The 25,484-nt window shown below is 40.5% G+C and overlaps 1 protein-coding gene across 2 annotated transcripts in view; it reads right to left on the bottom strand.

Annotated features, from left to right (window-relative positions):
* The window catches only part of LOC126284118 (transmembrane protein 145-like), an 88,229-nt gene that overhangs the window by 25,032 nt on the left and 37,713 nt on the right, over window positions 1-25,484 (bottom strand). For both annotated transcript variants that reach the window (XM_049982799.1, XM_049982801.1), the window contains exons 7-8: window positions 14,472-14,621; window positions 5,061-5,233 (exon numbers count right to left, since the gene is read on the bottom strand). In XM_049982799.1, coding sequence (XP_049838756.1) covers window positions 5,061-5,233; window positions 14,472-14,621 — 323 coding nt within the window. The remainder of the gene's footprint in view (window positions 1-5,060; window positions 5,234-14,471; window positions 14,622-25,484) is intronic.

The following is a 25,484-nucleotide window of genomic DNA, read 5'->3' as shown; positions in this document are numbered from 1 at the left end:
AACCAAATCTCATGCATACATGCCCTGACCACTCTCCAGCCACTGGGCCCAATCTGGCCAGGAGAGAGTGGTCATGGTGTGTGTGTGTGTTTTTGCAGTGTGTAACAGTCCTTTCACTGTGCCTAATTGTAAGTCAATTTGTCATCTTTTTGCGATGAGTAGCAATCCATCCTTTGATAATACTGTTGATACTCCAACATGGACTTTCCTAATGTTTAATTGTGTGAATGTGTTTCATGATAGTGAGGCCCTGGAAAAATAAGTCATACATGGATAAAATCATATGTAAGGAGGAGCGGTATAGTGGAAAGTAACTATTTTTCATTTTCATTTTACTCTCAAATTATATGTAAGTAAAGTGGAAATACAAGGTTATTTAAAGGTCATTGTACTGTATAAAGATGATTATTTTCCTTTGAAATATAAAATCATATGAAAATATGATTTGTTGTTTCTCTGTAAATTAAAGAAATCAGCTTAACAGCAGTTTCATATGTTCCTTTGTGTACAATGTGTTTACTAGAAAGAAGTTGGTGTAATAATAGTTATTAGGGATTTGTTATAGTGCTTCTTATTTTCTTAATTTATTTCTTCACCCATCCAGAGGTCATCTCACAATCATATAGGATTTGTCAAAGTAATACAGTGCAAATCAATATATCAAAATATACAACACATAGCACACATAACATGCTTTACAAGCATAGTCTTAAGATGGTCTTTATCTGTGAGAAAAGGGAGTTCCTTTCAAATTTGTGTGGTTGGTGGAACCTTTGCAAGGGCAAGAACTTTGAAGAGTTATATATTAGAAAGGAGAAATCCATGACAGGTTTATTTTGGGTAATGTTTCAAATAGTGACTATTGTGAACACACACACAGTTAGAACTGGTTTTTTATACAGAGAATGGAAAAGCAGCAAAGCTGAATGAAGCATAAGGAAGAAGATGTGACAAAAGCAAGCTTTTTTTAACTTTAAATGGATATAAAAATAAGAGAAGAAAAAACAGCATCTATGATTGTAAAAATGTATGTGAGGAGCATGAACATTCTAAAAGTTTTTCCTTTTTATGAAGTTTTGACATTAGTGGGAGTATAGAGTAATGGGTGTTATATTGACTAATAAGTGGACACAGGAGAAAAAAATTTGTTTTGCTTAAGAAGGAATAATGAAACTTTACGATATATTTCAATATGTATTTGTATGTGGAAAGAGGAAAACTACAGGGGAGGCTTTCAGGAAGTGTTGTGGAGGTTTGAGGAGAGTACTGTTCATCATACATATGTAGAGTCTCTGTAGTTTTTGTTTTGCCAAAGGTTATGAATGAATGAATGAGTAGGTGCTTACCACACAGTTGCTCTATTGGATTTTGAGCATGAAAGTAGACTCACGCATTCTTAAGCCTTCCCAGTAAATCAGCTGTTGGTATTGCTCTCAAGTTTGCAGTCAGGTACTGGCACTTACTTAACATAATATTTCAACAGTGTTCCTTGCTGTCATCTTAGGTGATGTCTGTCAAATGAATATCTTTGATACCTTGTGCCTCCTTTGTATTCTTGCCACTCCTCACCTGTTCCCTCACTGCCTGGTCACACACCTCATCAGCTGGAGTGGTGAGAGTATGCAATTTCCAAATGCCAGGTGTGGACTTTGCTCCATCAATTCTTCTGCCTCTCCCTTTGGGCACAGAAGTCAGTCTCGGTTGACACTGTGACTTTTGTTGGTTGAGTGCTGGGTCCAACATTTTTTGCAAGAGTGATGCCACTGTCCCTATTGATCAGGCCATCAGTCACTCATACTTTGATGGAGTCCTTTAGAAAACAGTCCCAGAATGGCTACAACTGTTGTAGCACTCCATATTTCATTGAGACCTCTGTGATTATGCAATGTTCTGTAGCAGCAGATTTTGTTGGTTACTTGAGTTCAGTGTGTCTCCTGTGCTCCTGGCATATTTCCTTGACCATCTGCACAGTCTGCATGGCATGAAATATGGTAGACACTGGTTTATGGAGCCTCAAGTCACCTTTCACTGTACCTTATAGTGCCGGTGTTTCTGGAGGTGGACAGAAAATTCTATTTTACATCAAGTCAAGTTTCTGCCAGATTTGTTTGATAGTTTGCCAGCATACAACAGATATGCCTTTGTCTTATCCTCAGGAACATGTTGTATTTGCTGAGCTGATACCTTTTGTTGAAAGCATGTCAAATCTGTCTCCTGCCATATCCATTCCTCCTGAATACATCATTAAGGTACTTGAGATGTCTCAGTAGGCTTTCTTCACTTGATACTGATTGGACCTGTGGACAAGTGTGTGTAGCACACCCTCATGCTGTTAAGAAAAATGGTAATGGTAAGTGGGGACATACAAATCAGTGTGTGTGGCTGTACCATACACACTGTGTCTCGTGGTACTGTCCACTTTACATAGAGTGAATCAGGGGAAAATGGTAATCTGTATACAATGTCTATTTGCATGTGTTACTTCACTTTGTTAAGAGAGCACAGAACCCTGAGTGCCAAAAAACTGTGGTATGTGATAAAACTTATGCTGTAAAATAATCACAGATATGTTTAAAAACAATAAGATTGATTTCTATGCGTTTTCACCAATTCTAACCATGTGTTTATCTTGTACTTCTTATCTTGAGCCATGTGTGCATCCAGTTACTTCCCATTTGCTGCCTTAGTGGAACATACATTTCAACTTGCATCTTACCCTGATACCTAGCAAAGGTAACATATTTTCTTTGGGGTATGACTTTTGTATGTTTATGTATTTTCAGATAACGTCCAAAAATTATGGAGAAGCATCATTTCAGATCAGAATATGAGTCTCTTACTTCTCAGTACCTCTCTGTGTGTTGGGTAGCAATATATCCTAATCCTTGTTGTTGTCACAACAGTATATCCATCTGGGAGACATCATTTTTCTTCACTTGGAATTTCATTAACAGAGGCAGCTCACCTATTTCAGATATAGGTCTTTTGACCTGTAGTACCCTGGATATGCTATTATTTATTTTTAGTTATATTGTTATGCTGAGCAATGCTTAATGTGCTTCAGTAACAAAGTACAATAGTACACTTCTTGCCTTGTGATGTCACAAATTATGTAACACCACAAGTGTGAGAGGGAGTACAGTGAAACCCCCCCTCCAAAATACTTAATATTGTCAGGCCAAGTTGCCATGTGGATAAAAGTCAACACATTATAAAGGGTTTGTAATAACTAAAATATTTAAAAACGTAAAGCACCTTGTGCAAATGGCCATGTCCACACACACAAGGTCTGTTCTTGTGCAAATGACCATGTCTATATACACAATGTCTGTTCAAAACATTCCAGGACATTGGTAATTTCATGTCAATGGTGTGTTGGAGTGAAATGCAGTTGGCATCCCTGAACACATCTGTGTTAATGTGCAACTGACAGAAGTTTCATTGTCATATGTCTGTTAGTTATTGTTCAGTGCTGTATTGAGTAGACCAATGTGCTGCAAAGTTTGGGACTTTCAAGATGGCAGAGTTAGAGGAGCAATGTGTCTGCACTGAATTTTGTGTGATATTCAAGGAAACCTTTATAGAGACATGCAAAATGATCCAGGAAGCTTGAGAGATACTTGGTGTTACAGATGGTTCACCTGGTTTAAAAATGGCTGGACATAAGTTAAAGATGATCCTTGTTCAGGATGCCCTTTGTCGTCTATTGATGATGCTTATGCCAGGGATGTCAGTGAAATTGTGTGTGCCAATCAATGACTGATTGTCTGAGAGATTGCAGAAGAATGTGTAACATTTCAGTTGGATCAAGTCCTGAAACCCTAAAACAGCATCTTGGAATACATCACATTGCTGTCATTTTCATCCCATGAGTCAAGACCAGGAAGACCTTCATCTTGCAAAATATGTGAAGAGCTTTTGGATTATGGAAATGAGAAGGAGGTGGTCCTTAAGAGAAACATAACAGGTGAGGAGATGTGGGTCTATGGTTATGATGTTGAGACCAAGGTTAAATCTTCACAATGAGTCAGGAAAATTTCTCCAAGACAAAAAAAAAACAACAACTCGTCAGGTCAGATCAAATGTCAAAGCCATGCTGATTGTTTTCTTTGTCTTTGGAGGATTAGTTGATCATGAATTCATGCCACAGGGGCAAGCAGTTAATTGATGGTACTATCAGGATGTGTTGCAATGCCTGCAAGATAATGTGAGAAGGTAATGCACTCACACATTCATCCCTGTTGGCCTGGCCATTTGCACAAGGTGCTATATATTTCCAAATATTTTAGTTATGACAAATCTTTTATAATGTCCTGATTTTTTTCTGTTTGGCAACTTGGCATAATGTCCAGCATAAAATGAACACATTTCATAACAAAAAGGTTTTTCAAGACTCAAAGATCACAGAAAAGTCTGTTAAACTAGTTGTTTTAATTAAAGAAATATTTATGTGATGTTGGTTGTTGAATGTTTTTAGCATGCACGTATTTTGATTCTGGTGATGTAAAGTTATTGTGTCATTTAATTCTGTAATCATCATGGTTTCTTAATGTCAAATGTAGTCTGCTTGGGACTTTGCATGATATTATGATGTTCTTTTCAACCCAGGGTTTACAAGCATTTAACCTACTGGTATTGCAACTGTAATAAGATCTGTAAGATTATCTTTCAGAATACATTATACTCTTCCCTTCATTCAAAATATTGTGTATGTTTTTCCAGTTTGTGTTTCAAAAATAATTCATACATTTATGTTTTCATTTGTTATCATCAGTGTTTCCAACTTATTATGATTATCAATGTTACAGGCTGTGGTATTAAGCATCAGCATTTGGATATAGTGATCTGAAGACTTACAATGTAACTTAGTGTTGTTGATGTGAGTATAAGAATGTTATGAATAGCAGTGCTGTCAATTACTGTAACCTCGGTTGCGTATTGAATTGGGGGAGTGAGGTATACCCAACACATGGAGGCACAAAAATAAGTACTTAATACTCATACACAAAAAGAAAAAAATTAAGACAGACTAATATAAATAAAGTGTGTTAAATATTTACCAGTAATTTGTAAACAAAAAGCACAATTGAGGCAACAACATAAACACTCATGAAGATTGTCAGTTTTACAGCTCCAGGGAGTCTCAGTCTTGCACGAGTGATTGTGAACCCTTTTGCAATGAGTAGAAGGAGGAGGAGGAACACCACTTCACTAGCTATCTCCAGAATCTGACCTGTTTTTATGGAAAAGAAAAAAATACAATATTAGACTTCAATAGTTATTGATTTTCAGTTTTGTAATCACTTTGAAGTAGATATTATATAAGTGCATGTTGGCACATCACCTAGCCATTTCTTAGCAGTTCCACTCATTTTGCCATTTTATAAAGAATTTCTGGAGATATTTTTTAAGCTTGGAAAGATTATAGGAATTAATATTTTTATTTCTTGAGGGTTGTAGAAATCAATTACTTAAATTTGAGCATGACAGAAAATGTAGACAAATAGATACAGATGAGTATTAAAATGTAATATGATGAATTATAGGTGGGTAACAGGTTTGTTCACTGATCAAACTGACTGTTTTTGAATGAAGGTATGGAGAAACAGTTCAAAAGGAGGAGGGGGGCCAGTGGAAAGGATTATAGCAGCAGGAATGCGATGGAGACACACATGGCTGTTAGTGTCAGTGCCAAAATGTGAATTAAAGCAGTAAACAGTCACAAACCTCACACAGTAGAATGTGAGAAAGAGACAAGGGAAAGATCAAAGTCCAATGCCCAGACGAGGGAGGATTGGCATGGAAAAGTTATGAAAGGGAAGAGCAGTGCAGGGAAGGGTTATGTGACTAAGGAAAAGGGTGCTCGCAGACAGAGTAGTTGCAGTTTCATCAGGGAGATTGTGAGAACGGAAGGTCAGATGTAGGGAGAGGTCCTACTCTTATAGTTCAGATGGGTTTGTTCACTGTTGCTCCATTGCTGTAGTATTTAAAAGAGAATAGGGAAGGGTCAGGAGTACTTTAAGATATAAGTTCTTGGTATCAGCATTCATTTTGAGTTTGCTTGCATATTTAGCAACTGTTCACCGTCAAAGTAACTGATATGTGTCACACTGAGAGAAGAACTGAAATGGATGTGATGTGTTGCATAAAATTGCCAGATGTTCACAACTGCTGCCCTATATTTTCTGCTGAGACCCTTCTGGTCATATTCATACATGAACAGTACACTGAGCCTTTGTATTTAAACTTGAATCAGAACATGTATAGTGTACTCACAAGTTGCTGAGCAGGTTTTACATGAGTGCATGTGCATTTACTGTAAAATTGTAGGTTATTCAAGTGCCCTTCTTGCTAAGTTCAGTTTTTGGTTTCAGACAGACTATGCTTGTCCATTGAATTAGTAAAAAAACACCCTTTGTATACAGAAAAAGAGTTGCTTAATGGCATGATAACATGTGGAATCCAAGAGATAACCACCATCATAAGCCGTTAGGTCTTCTGACAGTCAAATTTCTATTGATCTCTTTTTCATCTTCTTCCTCTTCTTCTTCTTTACTGTGTGGAATAGGCTGACAACCTGTCCTGTCTTCACTGAAGCCATCTGTTCCTTAGTCAACCTACAGCTCTGTTTCCTATTGGTTTATAATGTATTACTTGTTTAACTAATCTGTCTTCCCCATTCTTTTGATATGTTGTGTCCATTATATGCAACATTGCTCTTTTTTCAGTTAGACAGTATATACTAAGTTCTTCTCTCTTAATACTGTTTGTAACAATATTATGAGAACAAAGATTGCTACTCACCATATAGTGGAGATGCTGAGTCACAGATAGGCAAAACAAAAAGATTTTCACACTTAATGCTTTCGACCAATGGCATTTGCCAACAATAGACACACCCACACCCACACACACACACACACACACACACACACACACACACACACACACACATGCAAACACAACTCAGCAGCACCAGGTGATGGGATTGGTGACTGGATGGGGGAAAGGAGGAGGCTGGGGTGGGGAGGGGGAGGGATAATGTGGTCTCGATAGTTCCAATGGCAAAGCATAGGTTGGCACTACGAGAACAGAAGATCTTTGCCAAACACAGAGCCCTCTAACTGATGCTGTGCAGCCCTACGAGTACCACTCCACTTTCATCCAGTTCATGAAGAGCAGACAGCCAAGAACCATCACTTTAGCTTAGCTTGCTATTGAGACTTTCTTATCTGGACTTTTGCTGCACACGTATATGCTCATCTGTACTAAGTTATGTATACAATTATATATATTCATGCACCAGTCAAAACCTCTTTTACTTAACTTGCAGTACCAACATGCTTTACCTCACCTGCTCCTACTTGCTTCCTTTCATTCGGCCTCTTTGTCAGTTTTCAGGCGGTATACAAAATTATTGGTGATGAGAAATGGCAACAATCAGCGGATTAATTTCTTTTTTTTTTTCCTTTATGTATTTTGTGCTCGGTACTGCTTTATTTTTTTGTGATAGGCCAGTATGACTGCATGTATGAGTGCGCCCACTTTTCGCTATAAGACATTTTTTTGTGAACGATGGCTTCGCCACAGAAACAGGCTTTGCTGTCCAATCTTTTACGGTTTCAGGCTGAACAAATGATGCAGCTGCTTGCATCTGTAAATGGACTGGTCACACTACAAACTGCAGCTACTGTGGCACCTCCGATGCCACCACCTGTACCACCGACAACACCTCCTGCACCACCATTTCGTGCCTTTAATCCAGATGTTGAACACTGGGCAGAATACATTGCCCAGCTCCAGGCACACTTCACAGCGTACAACATACCAGGTACAGAGCGGCTTGCCTTTTTCATTGCCAGCGTGGGTGTTGTGTTATACCGTATGCTCATAAAATTGTTTCCCACCACCTGCCCAGAAACTAAACCTTACGACGAAGTGATTGCTGCAGTGAACTCCCACTTCCATGACAGTGTAAATGTGGTAGCTGCATGCTACAAATTCTTCATCTCCAGCACTGTTCTACTCAGTCAGATAAATCATGGTTAGTGGACCTTCAGGGACTAACATTTGAATGTGCCTTTAATTGCTCATGTGGATGCTCATATGCGGATATCATGATTAGAGACGCTATTGTGGAGAATGTGGTGGACCGCCACATCCACGAGCAAATCTTAAGATTTAGAAACCCGTCTTTGCAGGAAGTAGTGGACTTGCTAGACAGACATGATACATTAGATATGGCTACTTCTGCATTTGACATAACCACAGGTGTGTGCACTGTTAGCGAGGCACAACATGGGCCCTCCCACTCTGCCCCAGCACAACGAGCCACACCGCACTGCTCACGTGCAGGTAAACAAGTTTCAAGCCAGGCACCCACTAAGAAACTGAAATCATGTCCGAACTGCTTTTGAGCCCACCCATGGGACAGTGGCCCATCCCATCAAGCACAGTGTTAGTTTTGTAATAAGAAACGACATGTGCAAGCTGTGTGTAATAAGAGAAACTCTAATTAACAACCTGTCTCCCATTCGTGTGACTGTGTGGAAGTCACCACAATGGAAACTGCCATAATCATGATTCACATCAGCCTATGGACGTTAATGCCATTTATTCACAGCCTTCTGCTTCCCGTACTTCTACAGCTCGTTGTATGAATAAACAAGCTTTGCCAGACACATTTTCTTGCATTCAGCGTGATGTGAGGAAACTTTTTGTGACTTTGGACATATGTGGACATTCTGTTTGCATGCAGCTAGACACTGGTGCATCAGTTTCTTTACTGAACAGATCAACATATGACTTGCTTGGTTCGCCCCCACTTCACTGTTCACATTCCACACTGACTGCATTTACTGGACTGGAAATCTCAGTGCTTGGCATGCGTAGTTTGCAAGTCATGTACGGTGAAATGACATGTAGAGTGTGTCTTTTCATGTGCTCCACTCTAGTGATACTACAAACATTTTTGGCATGGATGCATTTGAACTTTTTGGCCTCGCAATTCGGGACAATGTATTTTGCATCAACGCTAGTGGCCATGCAGACAGTGTTGCTGCACAACACAATGTTTTTGCTGAACTCTTTTTTGATGGCCTTGGTTGTGACATGGACTTTGCAGCACATGTTGTAGTTAAAGACAGTGCCATGCCTATTTTTCAGCACACATGCCCGGTACCGCCTGCACTGCACAACATTGTAGCTGCTGAACTTAAGCATTTGTAAGACAGTGGTGTCATTGAAATTGTTTCTACTTCACCTATAGTGTGTGTGAAAAAACCAAATGGTTATCTCTGTATTTGTGCTGACTTTAAGTCTACAGTAAATCCCCAGACAGTGGCCGCTACATTTCCCTTACTGCGTCCTGAAGACATTTTTGATAAACTTGGTGTTCGAAAATTCTTTTCCACAACTGACTTGTGGGATGCATAATTTCAAATTCCACTCAATAAACAGTCACAGTGCTATTTTCTGATCAACACCCACCTTGGATTGTTCAGGTTTTGCCGCCTTCTGTTTGGTTGTGCTTCAGCTCCTGCTATTTTTCAGTCTTACTTGCAGCAGTTGTGTGCCACTGTCCCTGGTTGTTCCAATTATCTGGACGATATTGTCATATCAGTGGCCACCCCTGATGAACATTTTCAGAATTTGTGTGCCTTATTTACTGTACTTTTGCGAGCAGGACTCAAGTGTAACAGAGACAAGTGCAAATTTTTTCAAACTGTGATTCCATATTTAGGACATACGATTAACAGGTAGGATATCTACCCCTCACTGTCACATATCCATGCAATTAGAGACTTGCCAGCACCCAGGAACTTGAAAGAACGTCATTCTCTGTTGAGCAAAATTACATATTATGATTGGTTTATACCAAATGCAGCGAAGATTGCAGCGCCTTTATATCGCCTTAGGCATAAGAATGTTCCTTTCATTTGGTCTTCGAAATGTGATGCTGCTTTCCACAAGTTCTAATCTGCTTTGTCGAGGGATGACTGTTCGATTCCTTTCAATCCCTCCAAACCAGTTGTTTTGGCTGTCGATGCATCTTCTCAAGGCATCAGAGCGGTTTTCTTGCACCGCATTAATTCTGTCGATCATCTGAGCGCTTGGTGCCTAAGTTGCTCAAGTCTGCCAAGCAAAACTATACTCAAATTGAGAAAGAAGCTTTAGGTATTGTATATGGATTGACAAAGTTTCATGATTTTTTTGTACGGTCACTGACCATAAGCCTTTGACATTGATGTTTCAACAGTCAGAGCCAGTTCCAGCCCATACTGCACACAAGTTGCAATGTTGGTCTTTGTTTTTGTTTAACTACAATTACGAAATTTTGTTTCAGCCTACAGCTCAGCATGGCTATGCCGATGCTCTGTCTCATCTGCCTATTGGTCCTGACAAAGTGTTTGATTCTTCCGAACTGTCATGCATATTTGTTGATTCGCAAGATAAGGAATTAGCTGATGGTTTTCCAGCGGAGTTTCATTGCATTGCTTCTGCTATAGCTGCCAATGCTTCTTTGCAGATTCTTTTGCAATATATTCTTATACAATGACCTCCATGCACTATGCAGATTCATGATCCCCTAGTTCGACATTCCTTTGCACAATTTCACAAATTGTCTGTACACCGTGGTGTTATTTTCTCACAAACTGACAATGATCAATCTTGTGTGGTTTTACCTTGTTCATTGCAGTTGGAAATCCTCTGATTACTGCATGCTGGTTGTTGGAGTATAGTGTGGATGAAGCAATTATTGGGTCGTCACTGCACTTGGGTGGCATTGATAAACAAATTGAGAATTTGCTTGCTAATTGTGTCTCTTGTGCGGAGCATCAATCTTCTCCACACCAGCACTTCTTTGCATGGCCAACTCCTACTGCGCCTTGGCAGTGCATTCATATTGATTTTGCAGGTCCTTTCAGTGACACCCACTTGTTGATTGTTATTGATGAGTACAGCAACTTTCCTTTTGTTGTGCCTATGTCTTCTACTACATCTGCCATTACTATTCGTGCTTTGACATCTATTTTTTGCAATGACAGCCTTCCTGAAGTTATTGTCTCCGACAATGACCCTGAATTTGTGTCCTCCCAGTTTGAAGTATTCTGTGCTGTTAATGGCATTCGCCATCTCACCTCAGCCCCATTCCAACCCTAGTTGAATGGCGAGGCTGAACGCTTTGTGTATACATTTAAGTTGCAGGTGAACAAGTTGTTCACCACGCACTCTCACGAGCATGCGCTACAGACTTTCCTTGCTTCCTATCGCTCTCAGCAGCGTGACACCCATTCCCCAGTGGAATTGCTACATGGCCATGTCCATTGGTCACTCTTGCAGCTATTGCATCCACTGTTGTGCTCTACCGCTGCTTCACCTCGTTCTCGCTTGGTGGAGCATTCTCTGGTGTTCTATCATGTTTTCTCTGGCAGGCATCACTAGGAACAGGGGCGAATTCTTCGCCAGCTTGGCTGCAACTTATTTTTAATTTCTGGTCCCTTCAGCACTGAAAAAGTGACACTGGAACCAGATCCATTTGTGCCACTCTTAGTTTTATGCCACTGGTTCTTTTCCAGCAGAATTGGGGGTCTCACGGCTTCTGCCGCCTCAGCCCACAGCTCCACCAACAGTGCCTCTGCCGTGGGTGCTCCTGCCACCACCACTGGTCCAGTCTCCTGTGCTGAGCGGGCACCTCTCGCTGCCGCCGTGGCCCACCTGCAGCTTCCACTGCCACCACGTTCCTCTGCAGTGCCAGAACCCAGAACCGACGGACACTGAGGCTGCCGTCATACTGCTGCCGCCGCCGCCGTTGCCCACTGAGGTTGTTGCTTCGCCTCCTCATCCGAGCATACCCAGTGGATGTACGCATCTTGGGCAGGTTTTAAATGGGGTACTTCCCTCGCCCCCTAGTGAGCAATTCGGGGATGGCAGTTCCGCCATTCTGCAGTTATGCCGCCCCTGGGTCCCTCCACCTGCCGTCAGAAGCCATACTCAATGACAGCACACCGTTTCAGGGGGGAGGGACATGGTTTCGATAGTTCCGATGCCACAGTGTAGGTTGGCACTACGAGAGGGGATGATATTCAATGACCACAGCACCCTCTAGCCAGCTAGCCAATGCTGTGCAGTACTATGAGCACCGCTCCACTTTTGCCCAGTTCACGACGAGCAGGAGCCGAGAACCATCACTTTAGCTTAGCTTGCTATTGAGACTTTCTTGTCTGGAATTTGGCTGCACACCTACGTGCTCATCTGTACAAAGTTATGTATACATTTATATATATTCATGCACCAGTCAGAACCTCTTTTACCTAAATTTCAGTACCCATGTGCTTTACCTCACCTGCTCCTACTCGCTTCCTTTCATTCGGCTTCTTTGTCAGTTTTCAGGAGCAGACCCACACACTGCCTTCCAGGTGGGATACAAAAGATAGTACGGTGTGGATGGTGGACAGGAAGTGGTGCAGGTTGGGCGGCGGGCAGGGGAGAGGTGGGGAGGGGTGTCACGGAAGCAGTGGGAAAGGAGGCATGCAGACAGAAATAAATTAAAACAATTAAATTAATTTTAAAAAATGCCGGGTGTGGTGGTGGAATGATGGCTGTGTAGTGCTGGAATGGGAGCAGAGAAGGGGCTGGATGGGTGAGGACAGTGACTAACGAAGGTTGAGGCACAATTCAGAAAAGCTGGTGTTGGTGGGAAGGATCCATATGGCACAGGCTGTGAAGCAGTCACTGAAATGAAGGATACCATGTTTGGAAGAAAGTTCAGCAACAGGGAGGTCCACCTGTTTCCGGGCCACAGTTTGTTGGTGGCCATTCTTGCAGACAGAAAGCTTGTTGGTTGTCATGCTACATAGAATCCAGCTCAGTGCTTGCAGCTTAGCTTGTAGACCACATGACTGGTTTCACAGGTAGCCCTGCCTTTGATGGGATAGGTGATGTTAGTGAACAGATTGGAGTAGCTGGTGGTGGGAGGATGTATGGGACAGGTCTATTAGAGGGGTATGACCCGTGAGGTAAGGGACTGGGAGCAGCAACCTTCATTAGTCACTGCCCTCACCCATCCAGCCCCTTCCCTGTTCCCATTCCAGCACTACACAACCGTCATTCCACCCCCACACCCAGTCTTTTTTTGCTATTTTTTATTTATTTTATTTATTTCTCTCTATTTCTCTTTACGTGTTTCCTTTTCTGCTACTTCCCTTCCCCCTCTGCACCTCTCTCCTGCCTGCCGCCCAATCTGCAGCACTTCACTGTCTGCCATCCCCACCATACTATCCCTCTCCCGCCGTACCCCAGCATCCTCCTTTCCCCCACCCAGTCACCACTTCCATTGTGCACTGGTGCTGCTGCTCGCAGTGTGGTTTCAGTTGCCTGAGACTGCAGTCGTGTGTGTGAGTTGTGTTTGTGTGAGTGTGTATGTGCACGTAAATGTGTCTATTGTTGACAAAAGCTATTGGCTGAAAGTATGAAAATATCTTTGTTGTGCATATCTGTGACTCAGCATCTCCGCTACATGGTGCGTAGCAACTTCCCTTCTCTTAATATTGTTACACTTCATTCTGGATTTTCCGTTGTTTAATATTGTTTTTATTTGATATAAGAGAGTACATCCTGATACTTTGTTGATGAAGTACTGGAAATAGGATACATGCAAAAGATTTACTGCCTTATTATAATTCACAAATGACCTGAAGAAATGCACTGTTCTACAACAGCAGATTTGCTGACTTAAAACAGGCAAGTATGCTGATTGCACTCCAAAATACATTCATAAATGGTGCATGCTGTGTATCCTGTATAAGACTTCCTACATTCATACAGCACACTGTAAAGTTCTGCCTCGTGTAGAGCTAATTTACATTTTATCAATCCGAGAGGCAACAAAGTTTTCACCTGATGATGAAGGACCACTTTAGCCTGGTGTTTCCTCAGTACTCTGCATATTCTAGTGGAATGTGAGGCAAGTAAGCTGTCATCTCGAATGCTGATTCTCTGCTCTGTTCTGCACCCTCTGTAGGTGATATTATGTATATCCATTTTCACAACTACAATTAGAGGAGATTTTTTATAATTTTGTCTTCAGAAACTCTGCATCTGACATGGTACATCTTCAGGGGGTCAACTAATTGAAAACACCGATTATGTGTGGCAAGCTGAGGCAGATTTTTACTCTATGAAATGCATACTATTCACAAGTTTCTTATTTGTGACAATGCTTAGTGTCAACTAAAATCTACTGCATTATTGTGTGCTCCTTTCATCATTACTGTTATCCTTCATTCTTTTTGCTACCAAAAATTGTCAGTTGGCTTAAATAGAGATCTAGGATAGTAGACAGAAAAAGAAATTATTATACTGTACAACTGAAAACATGGTCTTAACTGAGTGTAGTAATAAAAATAAATAACACTAGTAAAAGTTATGAGAACATATAATTTATGAAGGTATTACACAGCATACATTACCTATGGTTTTCATTCCTGGACAGTTTATACCATGTAAACCATATTGTGCATATGCACACATTAGGAATGTTATCCCAAACAATTGGAGGACCACTGATGCATAAAACAGTTTGTAGGTAGAATGGTACAATTTTCGGGATTTCAGCCGCACTGTAAACAAATGAGTAGAAATGTGAGAAGCTCTGCCCACATCAATTAAAACATCTACTCATTCTATAAATAATTATTACATTATCAAATTCATTAATTCTAGATTCTGCATTTTATCTTTACATCTTATATCAGTCTGCCCACGACAGTGGACAGTACTAATATATTCCAAAAAGTCACGCACGTAAACGGAATTTTTGGGGGGTCATTACTGTGGTGCTATTGATTACAGAGATAAGGACTCAATAGTTTTGGATAGCCCTTTCCCTAGTGACCTTTTACATAGCTATCAGAAGAATGGGTATCTTGTAGCAACCCTACAGCACCTGGTCATAATTTAAACATTACACACTTCTTCCAGGTGAGGCAAATTTAGTAAACTGGCTGGTTATTTTGCACCAGATATGGTCTAGAATGGACCTTAGGAAGCATTATTTGTTCATGGAAAGTTCCTGAGAACAGCCCAAAAAACCATGATTTTTGAATACAGAAAGTACTAATACTGACAATGGCTACTTCCATAATTCCCATTAATGGCAGATAATCAAGATTTTTACTCTATGTTCTTAAGATGATGTTCTCCAGGAACATCAGTTTTTTACAGCAATATATATTACAGAGATCCATATGTTCAAAATTATTGCACCCATGCAGAAAACCACAAAAACCAGTTTTTAGCCATTTTTGCACCACGAGCTGCAATTATTTAAGCAACTCACCATAGCAATTGGATGAAATTTTAATTATATGGTTTTTAAAAGTTCATTTAAAAAAAACATTTTCACATTTCTGAAAATATGTATTCACTATCAAGATAAACCTGATTTTTTAGTACCAAAAGTCCAATTGGGGGTATGACCACTCTTAATTTCCATTCATGGCAAATCATTGAAATTTTTACCATTTGTTTTGAAAATGACATTCTCATGGAATCTTGAAATTTTTTCACTGTCACTATCTATAGACGAGATCCAGAGGTTCAATTTCTTCACCAATAAAACTTTAAACTGAGGTGAAACAAGTCTCGGGACAGTGATATCTGCATACACAGTTAGCAGTAGTATCACATACACAAGGTATAAAAGGACAGTGCACCAGCTGCAAGATGTGTATTAACAGACTTTGAATGTGGAATGGTAGCTGGAGGTAGGCACATGCAACACTCCATTATAGAAATGATCAGGAATTTTAATACTCCAGGACCCACAGTGCCAAGTGTGTCCCAAGAATACCACATTTCACACATTACCCCTTACTATAGACTATGCAGTGGCCAATGGCCTTCACTTAATAGCTGAGAACAGTTGCATTTGAGTAGAGTTGTCAGGGGCTACAGACTAGCAACACTACATGAAATAACTGCAGAAAACAATGTGGGATGTATAATGAATGTAACCATTGGGATAATGTTGTGAAATTTGGTGTTAATGAGCAATGGCACCAGATGACCAATGTGAGCACCTTTGCTAACAGCACAACATTGCCCGCAGTGTCTCTCGTGGGCTCGAGACCATATTGGTTGGACCTAGACAACTATAAAACCATGGCCTGGTCAGGTGAGTCCCTATTTTAGTTGGTAAGAGCTGATGGAATTGTTCAAGTGTGGTAAAGGCCACATGAAGCCATGGACCCAACTTGTCAAGAAGGCACTATGGAACCTGGTGGTGTCTCCATAATGGTGTGGGCTGTGTTTATGTGGAATGGACTGGGTCCTCTAGTCCATCTGAGCTAATCGTGAGTGGAAATGGTTATGTTCAGCTTGTTGGAGACAGTTTGCAGCCATTCATGGACTTCATGTTCCAAAACAATGATGGAATCTTTATGAATGACAATGCATCATGTCACCATGTTACAACTATTTGTGACTGAAACTTCCTGGCAGATTAAAACTGTGTGCCAGACCGAGACTCGAATTGGGACCTTTGCCTTTTGCGGGCAAGTGCTCTACCACTGAGCTACCCGAGCACAACTCACGCCTCATCCTCACAGCTTTACTTATGCCAGTACCTTGTCTCCTACTTTCCAAACTTCACAGAAGCCCTCCAGTAAACCTTACAGAACTAGCACACCTGGAAGAAAGGATATTGCAGAGACACGGCTTAGCCACAGCCCCCAGGCTGGTTTTGCAAGGTTCGCAGGAGAGCTTCTGTGTCAATCCCTTCCCAACCACTGCTTCCTTTCATTCCCCTCAACTCTTATAACTGCCACCTGGTTTCTGTACAAATTGTAAACAGCCTTTCGCTCCCTGTATCTTACCCCTGCCACCTTCAGAATTTGAAAGAGTGTATTCCAGTCAACATTATCAAAAGCTTTCTGTAAATCCACAAATGCTAGAAACATAGGTTTGTCTTTCCTTAATCTATTTTCTAAGATAAGTCATAAGATCAGTATTCCCTCATGTGTCCCAACAAAACTGATCTTCCCCGAGATTGGCTTCTACTGGTTTTTCCATTCTTCTGTAAAGAATTTGTGTTAGTATTTTGCAGCCGTGGCTTATTAAATTGATAATTTGGTAATTTTTGCATCTGTCAACACCTGCTTTCTTTGGGATTGGAATTATTATATTCTACTTGAAGTCTGAGGGTATTTTGCTCGTCTCATACATTTTGCTTACTAAATGGTGGAGTTTTGTTAGGCCTGGCTCTCCCAAGGATGTCAGTAGTTCCAATGGAATGTTGTTTACTCCCGGGGCCTTGTTTCAGCTTAGGTCTTTCAGTGTTCTGTCAAACTCTTCACGCAGTATCATATCTACTATTTCATCTTCATCTACATACTCTTCCATTTCTATAATATTGTCCTCGAGCACATTGCCCTTGTATAGACGCTCTATATACTCCTTCCACCTTTCTGCTTTCCCTTCTGTGCTTAGAACTGGGTTTCCATCTGAGCTCTTGATATGCAAGTGGTTCTCTTTTCACAAAAGGTCTCTTTAACTTTCCTATAGGCAGTATCTATCTTATCTCTAGTGACAGGCACCTCTACATCCTTACATTTGTCCTCTAGCCAACCCTGCTTAGCCATTTTGCACTTCCTGTCGATCTCATTTTTGAGACATTTGTATTCCTTTTTGCTTGCTTCATGTACTTCATTTTTATATTTTCTCCTTTCATCAATTAAATTCAATATCTCTTCTGTCACAAAAGGATTTCTATTAGCCCTTGTCTTTTTACCTACTTGTTCCTCTGCTACCTTCACTATTTCATCTCTCAAAGCTACCCTTCTTCCTCTACTATATTTCTTTCCCCCATTCTTGTCAATTGTTCCCTAATGCTCTCCCTGAAGCTCTCTACAACTTCTGGTTCTTTCAGTTTATCCAGGTCCAATCAGCCCAAATGCCCACCTTTTTGCAATTTCTTCAGTTTTAATCTACAGGTCATAACCAATAGATTGTGGTCAGAGTCCACATCTGCCCCTGGAAACCTATTACAATTTAAAACCTGGTTCCTGATTCGCTGTCTTACCACTATATAATCTATCTGAGACCTTCCAGTATCTCCAGGCTTATTCCATGCATACAGCCTTCTTTTATGATTCTTGAACCAAGTGTTAGCTATGATCAAGTTATGCTCTGTGCAAAATTCTACCAGGCAGCTTCCTCTTTCATTTCTTTGCCCCAGTCCATATTCACCTACTACGTTTCCTTCTCTCCATTTTCCTGCTACAGAATTCCAGTCACCCATGACTTAAATTTTCGTTTCCCTTCACTATCTGAATAATTTCTTTTATTTTATCATACATTTCTTCAATTACTTTGTCATCTGCAGAGCTAGTTGGCATATAAACTTGTACTACTGTAGTAGGCGTGGGCTTCGTGTCTATCTTGGCCACAATAATGCGTTCACTATGCTGTTTGTAGTAGCTTACCCGCATTCCTATTTTTTTTATTCATTATTAAACCTACTCCTGCATTACTTCTATTTGATTTTGTGTTTATAACCATGTATTCACCTGACCAAAAGTCTTGTTCCTCCTGCCACTGAACTTCACTAATTCCCACTATATCTAACTTTTACCTATCCATTTCCCTTTTTAATTTTTCTAACCTACCTGCCTGATTAAGGGATCTAACATTCCATGCTCCGATCTGCAGAACATCAGTTTCCTTTCTCCTGATAACAATGTCATCCTGAGTAGTCCCCCGCCCAGAGATCCGAATGGGGGACTATTTTACCTCCAGAATATTTTACCCAAGAGGAGACCATCATCATTTAACCATACAGTAAAGCTGCATGCCTTCAGGAAAAATTATGCCTGTAGTTTCCCCTTGCTTTCAGCCATTCGCAGTACCAGGACAGAAAGGCGTTTTGGTTAGTGTTACAAGGCCAGATCAGTCAATCATCCAGACTGTTGCCCCTGCAACTACTGAAAAGGCTGCTGCCCCCCTTCAGGAACTACACATTTGTCTGGCCTCTCAACCTGGCCTCCGTTGTGGTTGCACGTACGGTGTGCCTCCCCACTAATAGCAAGGTGCATGGTTCATGGGGAAGGAACACATGGGTACAGCGGTAAAGTAAGTTGCACAGTTTTTTAATTGCTGCAGTATGGTGGAGACAGTAAGAAGGAAAGGAGGACAAAAGGAGACAGTATAAGTGAGGGAGGAGAGTGTGGCAGTGGGACGTACTGTAACTTAGTGGGAGAAACAGGAGACAGTGGAAGTGAGACATACATGTACAGGCTGAGGTAGTGAGAGGGAGATGCTGAGCATGAATGTTTAACTATAAAGAGGGCCTGGGTAAATGGATTTAGAATGCCCTGTGTTCAAAGAGAGTGAATATCCAGAATTAAGTTTGGAAAGTAGGAGATGAGGTACTAGTGGAAGTAAAGCTGTGAGGATGGGTCTTGATTCATACTTTGGTAGTTCAGTCAGCAGAGCACTTTCCTGTGAAGGTAAAGGACCTCAGTTCAGTCTAGTATATAGTTTTAAGGTGCCAGGAAGTTTCAGTGTGAATATGTTTGCATGCCAAAATTTTTGGTGAGGAAAGCAGTAGCTGGTTCAACATTTTTGTGACATTTTTTAAAGAATGTGACAGGGGCATTTTTGTGCTAGTACATATCTTGATATACAATCTCTTCAAAATATGGAGTGTGTCCCATTGTGAAGTGAAGAAATACACACCATAGCAAAGAAAAGTATTCCTTTGAAACTGTTTAACACAAAAAATCTATCCTTACTGTCAAATAGTATGATAATGTTGTCTGAGAAGTCCTGAAGGTTGGGCTCAGACACCCGATTATAAATTTTTTCTGCTAAGTAGTTGTCACTATTTCTTCACACCTATGTAATTACTTGACAGTATAATTAATGTAACTGGATAGGTTAAAAAATCTCGTCACCAAGGGGCAGCAGGAGAACACACATATAAAATAAAGGTTTTACTAATGTAAGCTTTTATCTATCCCATTGTCCAAAATTGATTATTTTTGTTGTTATGTAATTACTTGATACTTATCTATGGTAAACAATTATCTATGTAATGGAAGGATGAAAATTTCATTCAGTATGTACATTATTTCCACCATAATAACATACAATCGCAGATGAGGAAAAGACCATCTGAAATACACTAAAGCACCATAGAAACTGGTATAGGCATGTATATTCAAATACATAGATCTGTAAACAGGCAGAATACGGCACTGTAGTCGGCAGTGCCTATATAAGACAACAAGTGTCTGGTGTAGCTGATAAATTGGTTACTGCTGCTCTAATTAAGTGAGTTTAAATGTGATATTATGGTCACCATATGAGTAATTGGACACAGCATCTCTGACATAGCGATGATGTGGGGATTTTCCCGTATGAACATTTCACGAGTGTACCATGAATATCAGTAATCTAGTAAAACATCAGATCCAGGACATTGCTCCTGGCGGAAAAAGATCCTGCAAGAACAGGACCAATGATGACTGAAGAGAATCATTCAATGTGGCAGAAGTACAAACCCTTCCACAAATTGCTGCAGATTTTGATGCTGGACCATCAACAAGTGTCAGTGTTCAAACCATTCAACGAAACATCATCAATATGGGCTTTCGGAGTTGATGGCTCACACTTGATGACTGCAGGACACTAAGCTTTATACCTAACCTTGGCCTGTCAACATCAACATTGGACTGTTGATGACTGGAAACATGTTGTCTGATTGGATGAGTCTTGTTTCAAATTGTATTGAGTGGATGAACATACATGGGTATGGAGAAAACCTCATGAATTCGTGGACACTGGATGTCAGCAGGGGACCGTTCAGCTGGTGGATGCTCTGTAATGGTGTGGGGTGTGTGCAGTTGGAGTGCTATGGGACCCCTGGTATGACTAGATACGACTCTGAGAGGTGACATGCACGTAAGCATCCTGTCTGATCACATGCATCCATTCATGTCCGTTGTGCATTCTGACTGACTTGGGCAATTCAAGCAGGACAATGCGACACCCCACACATCCGTAATTGCTACAGAATGGCTCCAGGAACAGTCTTCTAAGTTTAAACACTTCTGACATCCACCAAACTCCCCAGACATGAACATTATTGAGCATATCTGGGATGGATTGCAATGTGCTGTTCAGACGAGATCTCCAACCCCTCATACTCATGGGTTTATGGACAACCCTGCAGGATTCATGGTGTCAGTTCACTCCAGCAGTACTTCAGATATTAGTCGAGTCCATGCCACATCATGTTGCAGCACTTCTGTGTACTCGTGGGAGCCCTACATGATATTAGGCAGGTGTACTAGTTTCTTGAGCTCTTCAGTCTAGTTCACAACAATTGTGCACATGGGATTACTAAATCATTTCTGTGGATCTTAATATTCCTAGTTAGTATCTGCCTGTGAATTGGAGAAAAACATTTTTGTAACATAAAAGGATAATTGAAATTCCTCGACGGTAACAAGAAATATCACTGATAAAAGGCAGCCACTCACCTGTAGGTGAATGGTGGGTTGATAGGTGGTAGATGAGGCAGTACCAGGTGTACCAGTATGAAATGACCGTTAAGATACAAATGTGTCGATAGGGAACATTTGTTGTGAACGAGCCTTAATTTTTTTTTTTTTTTTTTTTTGTTTTTTTTGTTTGGCTGGTATGACATCTGTCAAAGACATTTAGTATACATCAAACCGTGGAACAAACATCATCATATGTTTTCATCATGTTAACAATGTCAAATTTTGTACCAGAAAGTGATGATTTGTGGAAAGCATTAATTTTTTTGTTTTCATTTGAAAAAAAGTACTGCAGAGTCACATCGAATGCTTGTCGAGGCATATGGTGATCATGCTCTATCAGAAGCAACGTGCAAAAGATGGTTTCAATGGTTCAGAAATAATGATTTTGATGTAAGAAATGAAGAACGTGAAAGACCACCAAAAAAGTTCAAAGACGCCAAATTGCAAGCAATATTGGATGAAGATGATACTTTGCATCAGAAGAAAATGGCAGCAATGCTAAATGTTGCACAACAAAAAATTTCTGACCGTTTGAAAGCAATAGAAAACAGAAAATCCATTTGTCAAATTTTGCTTCAAAGACATGAAAGAAAATCAATTTTGCATTGACTTGTTACTGCGATGAAAAATGGATTTTTTTTAAGAATCCTAAATGGAAAAAATCATGGGTTAATCCGGAACAACCATCAACATTGACTGCAAATCCAGAGTGATTCGGCAAGAAGACAATGCTCTGTGTTTGATGGGATCAGAAAGCTGTGGTGTATCATGAGCTTCTAAAACCCACTGAAACTGTGAATACTAATTGCTACAGACAACAAATGATCAATTTGAACTATGCATTGATCAAAAAAAGACCAGAATGGGTCAGAAGACATGGCAAAGTAATTTTTTTTCATGACAATGCACCTGCACACAAAGCAAAACTGGTTCAGGATACAATCAAAACACATGGCTGGGTGCTGCTACCCCACCCGCAGTATTCACCAGACTTGGCCCCTTCCTCCTACTATTTGTTTTCATCAATGGGACACGCATTGGCTGAGGAACACTTCAGTTCCTACAAAGAAGTCGAAAATAGGGTGTCTGATTGGTTTGCTTCAAAAAACGAACTGGTCGAAATGTATAGAAAAAAAATGGTCAGTACTTTGAATAAAATGTTTTTACTTTTCAATTCAAAATAATGTTTCATTTTCACAAAAAAATGCTCATTTCATACTGGTACACCTGGTAATGCATGTTGGTCGGGCTTCATCCACAGTTCATTGAATTGAGTATTAAATGAACTGTGGATGAAGCCTGAGCGACAGGCAATACATACATTGACCGAAAATGATAGTGCACTGAGAATGGCTAGTTTCTAGCTGAAATCTAGATCTGCCAATAAAAATTCCAAAGGATGACTGATAGCTCAAATCTATTATTTACAAATAAAAATAACAATTGCTGTGTGCAACAGCCTCTGAATGGAGGGTAACCAGATACGGTAATTACCTAAACTTTTGGGCTTTCACACCTTATGAAGTGCAAACTCCCTCCCAGATGTGCGCGCACATGCAAACGCACAAACACACGCGCATGCGTGTGCATGTGCATGTGCGCGCGCGCACACACCACACACACACACACACACACACACACACACACACACACACAGAGAGAGAGAGAGAGAGAGAGAGAGAGAGAGAGAGAGAGAGAGAGAGAGAGAGAGAGAGAAAGGGAATTATTATGGCAGGGAAAAAGGCAAGATGTGGCAGAAGGTGCATTAATTCTGACAACATTAAGAAAAAAAGAAAGAGGGAGGAGCAGTGGCAAAGTGGAGAACAATATCATGCCTGGAGAGGAAAGGGTAAATTCAACGAAAAGAAAATGGGAAAAGAATAGGGACTACTTGACTACCAGGAAACTGAGGGAATGGTAGATATACTGGGGACACATTTCCCACGTTTACCATGTACAGAAACTTATGCAGGAGGGGTTAGAGTGGGATTTACATGTCATAAGCATTAATATTGAAGCAGATGTAGTTTGCACCCTATTCAGCAATTAGGCACTCATGTTTAATGCAGCAATAGGGTTGTCAAGTTTATGATCAGCAACAGTTTGGCTGTACCTGACACAACTTGATGATACAGTACAGGACTTAAACCATATCACTGTAGCTGTGCTTGTGAACTGTATGCATAGTGTAGCTTGGTATTACCTGCAGTGAGTGCTGAGCATAAAGGAATAGGGAATCCTTTGCAATTGCTCACAGAAACCTACACATGGAGTGTCATGTTAAACTGTATATGTGTATTTGTTTACATTTTATTGTTAGTCTCTTAGCTCAGAGGAAGAACATTGTCTGGAAGTTCAGTGACAGTTTCTGCCTTGTTTGTGTGCTTGTGAATTGTTCATTGCCTCAACTACATGGTGAATGTTTACCTTTACTCATTCCATTATTCCACAAAGGACTTTCCTGAAACTAATTCCCACAAACTATTTGTATTTATTTTGGTGATATATTGTACACATGCTTAAATAACATGATACCAAACATTCTAGGATCTCAGTACTGTAACAGTTTTGCTTTTAGTTTTGCTTCTACTTGAATGTCTTAGTCTAGGAAATACAGTCATTTCATATATTGTTAGTATAGTGCAAGGCACTGTTATTATGAATAGTATTCCTTTTTAATGTGCAAGCAAATGTGCATGTGTTTGTCTACATTATGTTATCTGCATAAACATGAAAATTTTGATGTTGAGTTAATCTGTGAACAATGAATGTCTGTATTTCTTACTATCATTTGTTTAATTGCTTTTCATGAATCTAGCATAAAAATTGTAATCCATGGCTGCCCACCATTCTGGTCCTGCATAATTATACCATACAAGCTACATTGTACTTAACCCTCTCTTTGTGAAAGATAATTTTACTCTATAAAAATAATATCCTGTATCCTATCTCTAAGCACAAGATCATCCTCTCTCGCAGCACTGTCTGAGGAAACTAGCCATTACTTATGTCTTCCTCCCACCTGAAAGACAATGACTTTATCAGTCCCATTTAACCCCTTTTCCCACCTCTCTCTGTAGCCCTCATAAATCATGAGCCCTGCCTTGCTGATCTACTCCACCTCTTCTGTCTGCAAACACTTCCTCCTAGTTCTTTGAAACATGACCCTCAAACACTCTTCTCATATTGCCAGTACTGTAATCTACCTTTCCATTAAAGCCTTGACCTCTACAGTTCTTTGAAAATGCCTTGCCTTCTTCCTCAAACCCAAGTTTAAGTATGTTGGACTTGTCAGTGGCTTTCATTCAACCTCATATTCCCTTTAGTACAAGCATTTCTTTGTTTTTCTCTTTACTAATCACTGTCAACCTAAAGCACACGGAAGGACGATGGTTCAGTCCTGCGTCCGGCCATCCTGATTTAGGTTTTCCATGATTTCCCTAAATCGTTCCAGGCAAATGCCCGGATGGTTCCATTCATCCAGCTTTCATCCTCAAGCCACTCATTAGTGAATCCAATGTCAGAGCTATGGAATGAATAGCTGTAATGACCTAAAATCCAATCCTGACCTTCTCACACTTCTCACTGAGAAGGGCACTGCCTCTGTGGTTATGAACCATAGTGACTGCATAGCTAAAGGTCTGAGCCAGTTTCCAATACTTTTACTTGACTCAGTGATTGCATCCCATGAATCCTAGATGACGTTCAACAGCGTCTCAAAACATTATGACTATTACAAATCTTGTCACCTGCATTAGTAACATCATCAAACTGCCAACCACTCCACACTCACCCAGTGCTCCACAAATCCAACTTCACTCGTCACCCAATTGTGATCAGTTACAAAACTCTGAAATGTCCTCTGATCAAGATGATGAGCACCTAAACCCCATTGTCTGTAGGCACCATTCCTGC

The sequence above is a fragment of the Schistocerca gregaria genome, chromosome 8 (genome assembly GCF_023897955.1).
Source record: "Schistocerca gregaria isolate iqSchGreg1 chromosome 8, iqSchGreg1.2, whole genome shotgun sequence".
NCBI classification, from domain to species: Eukaryota; Metazoa; Arthropoda; class Insecta; order Orthoptera; family Acrididae; genus Schistocerca; species Schistocerca gregaria.
This window is presented reverse-complemented; position numbering and strand designations above follow the sequence as displayed.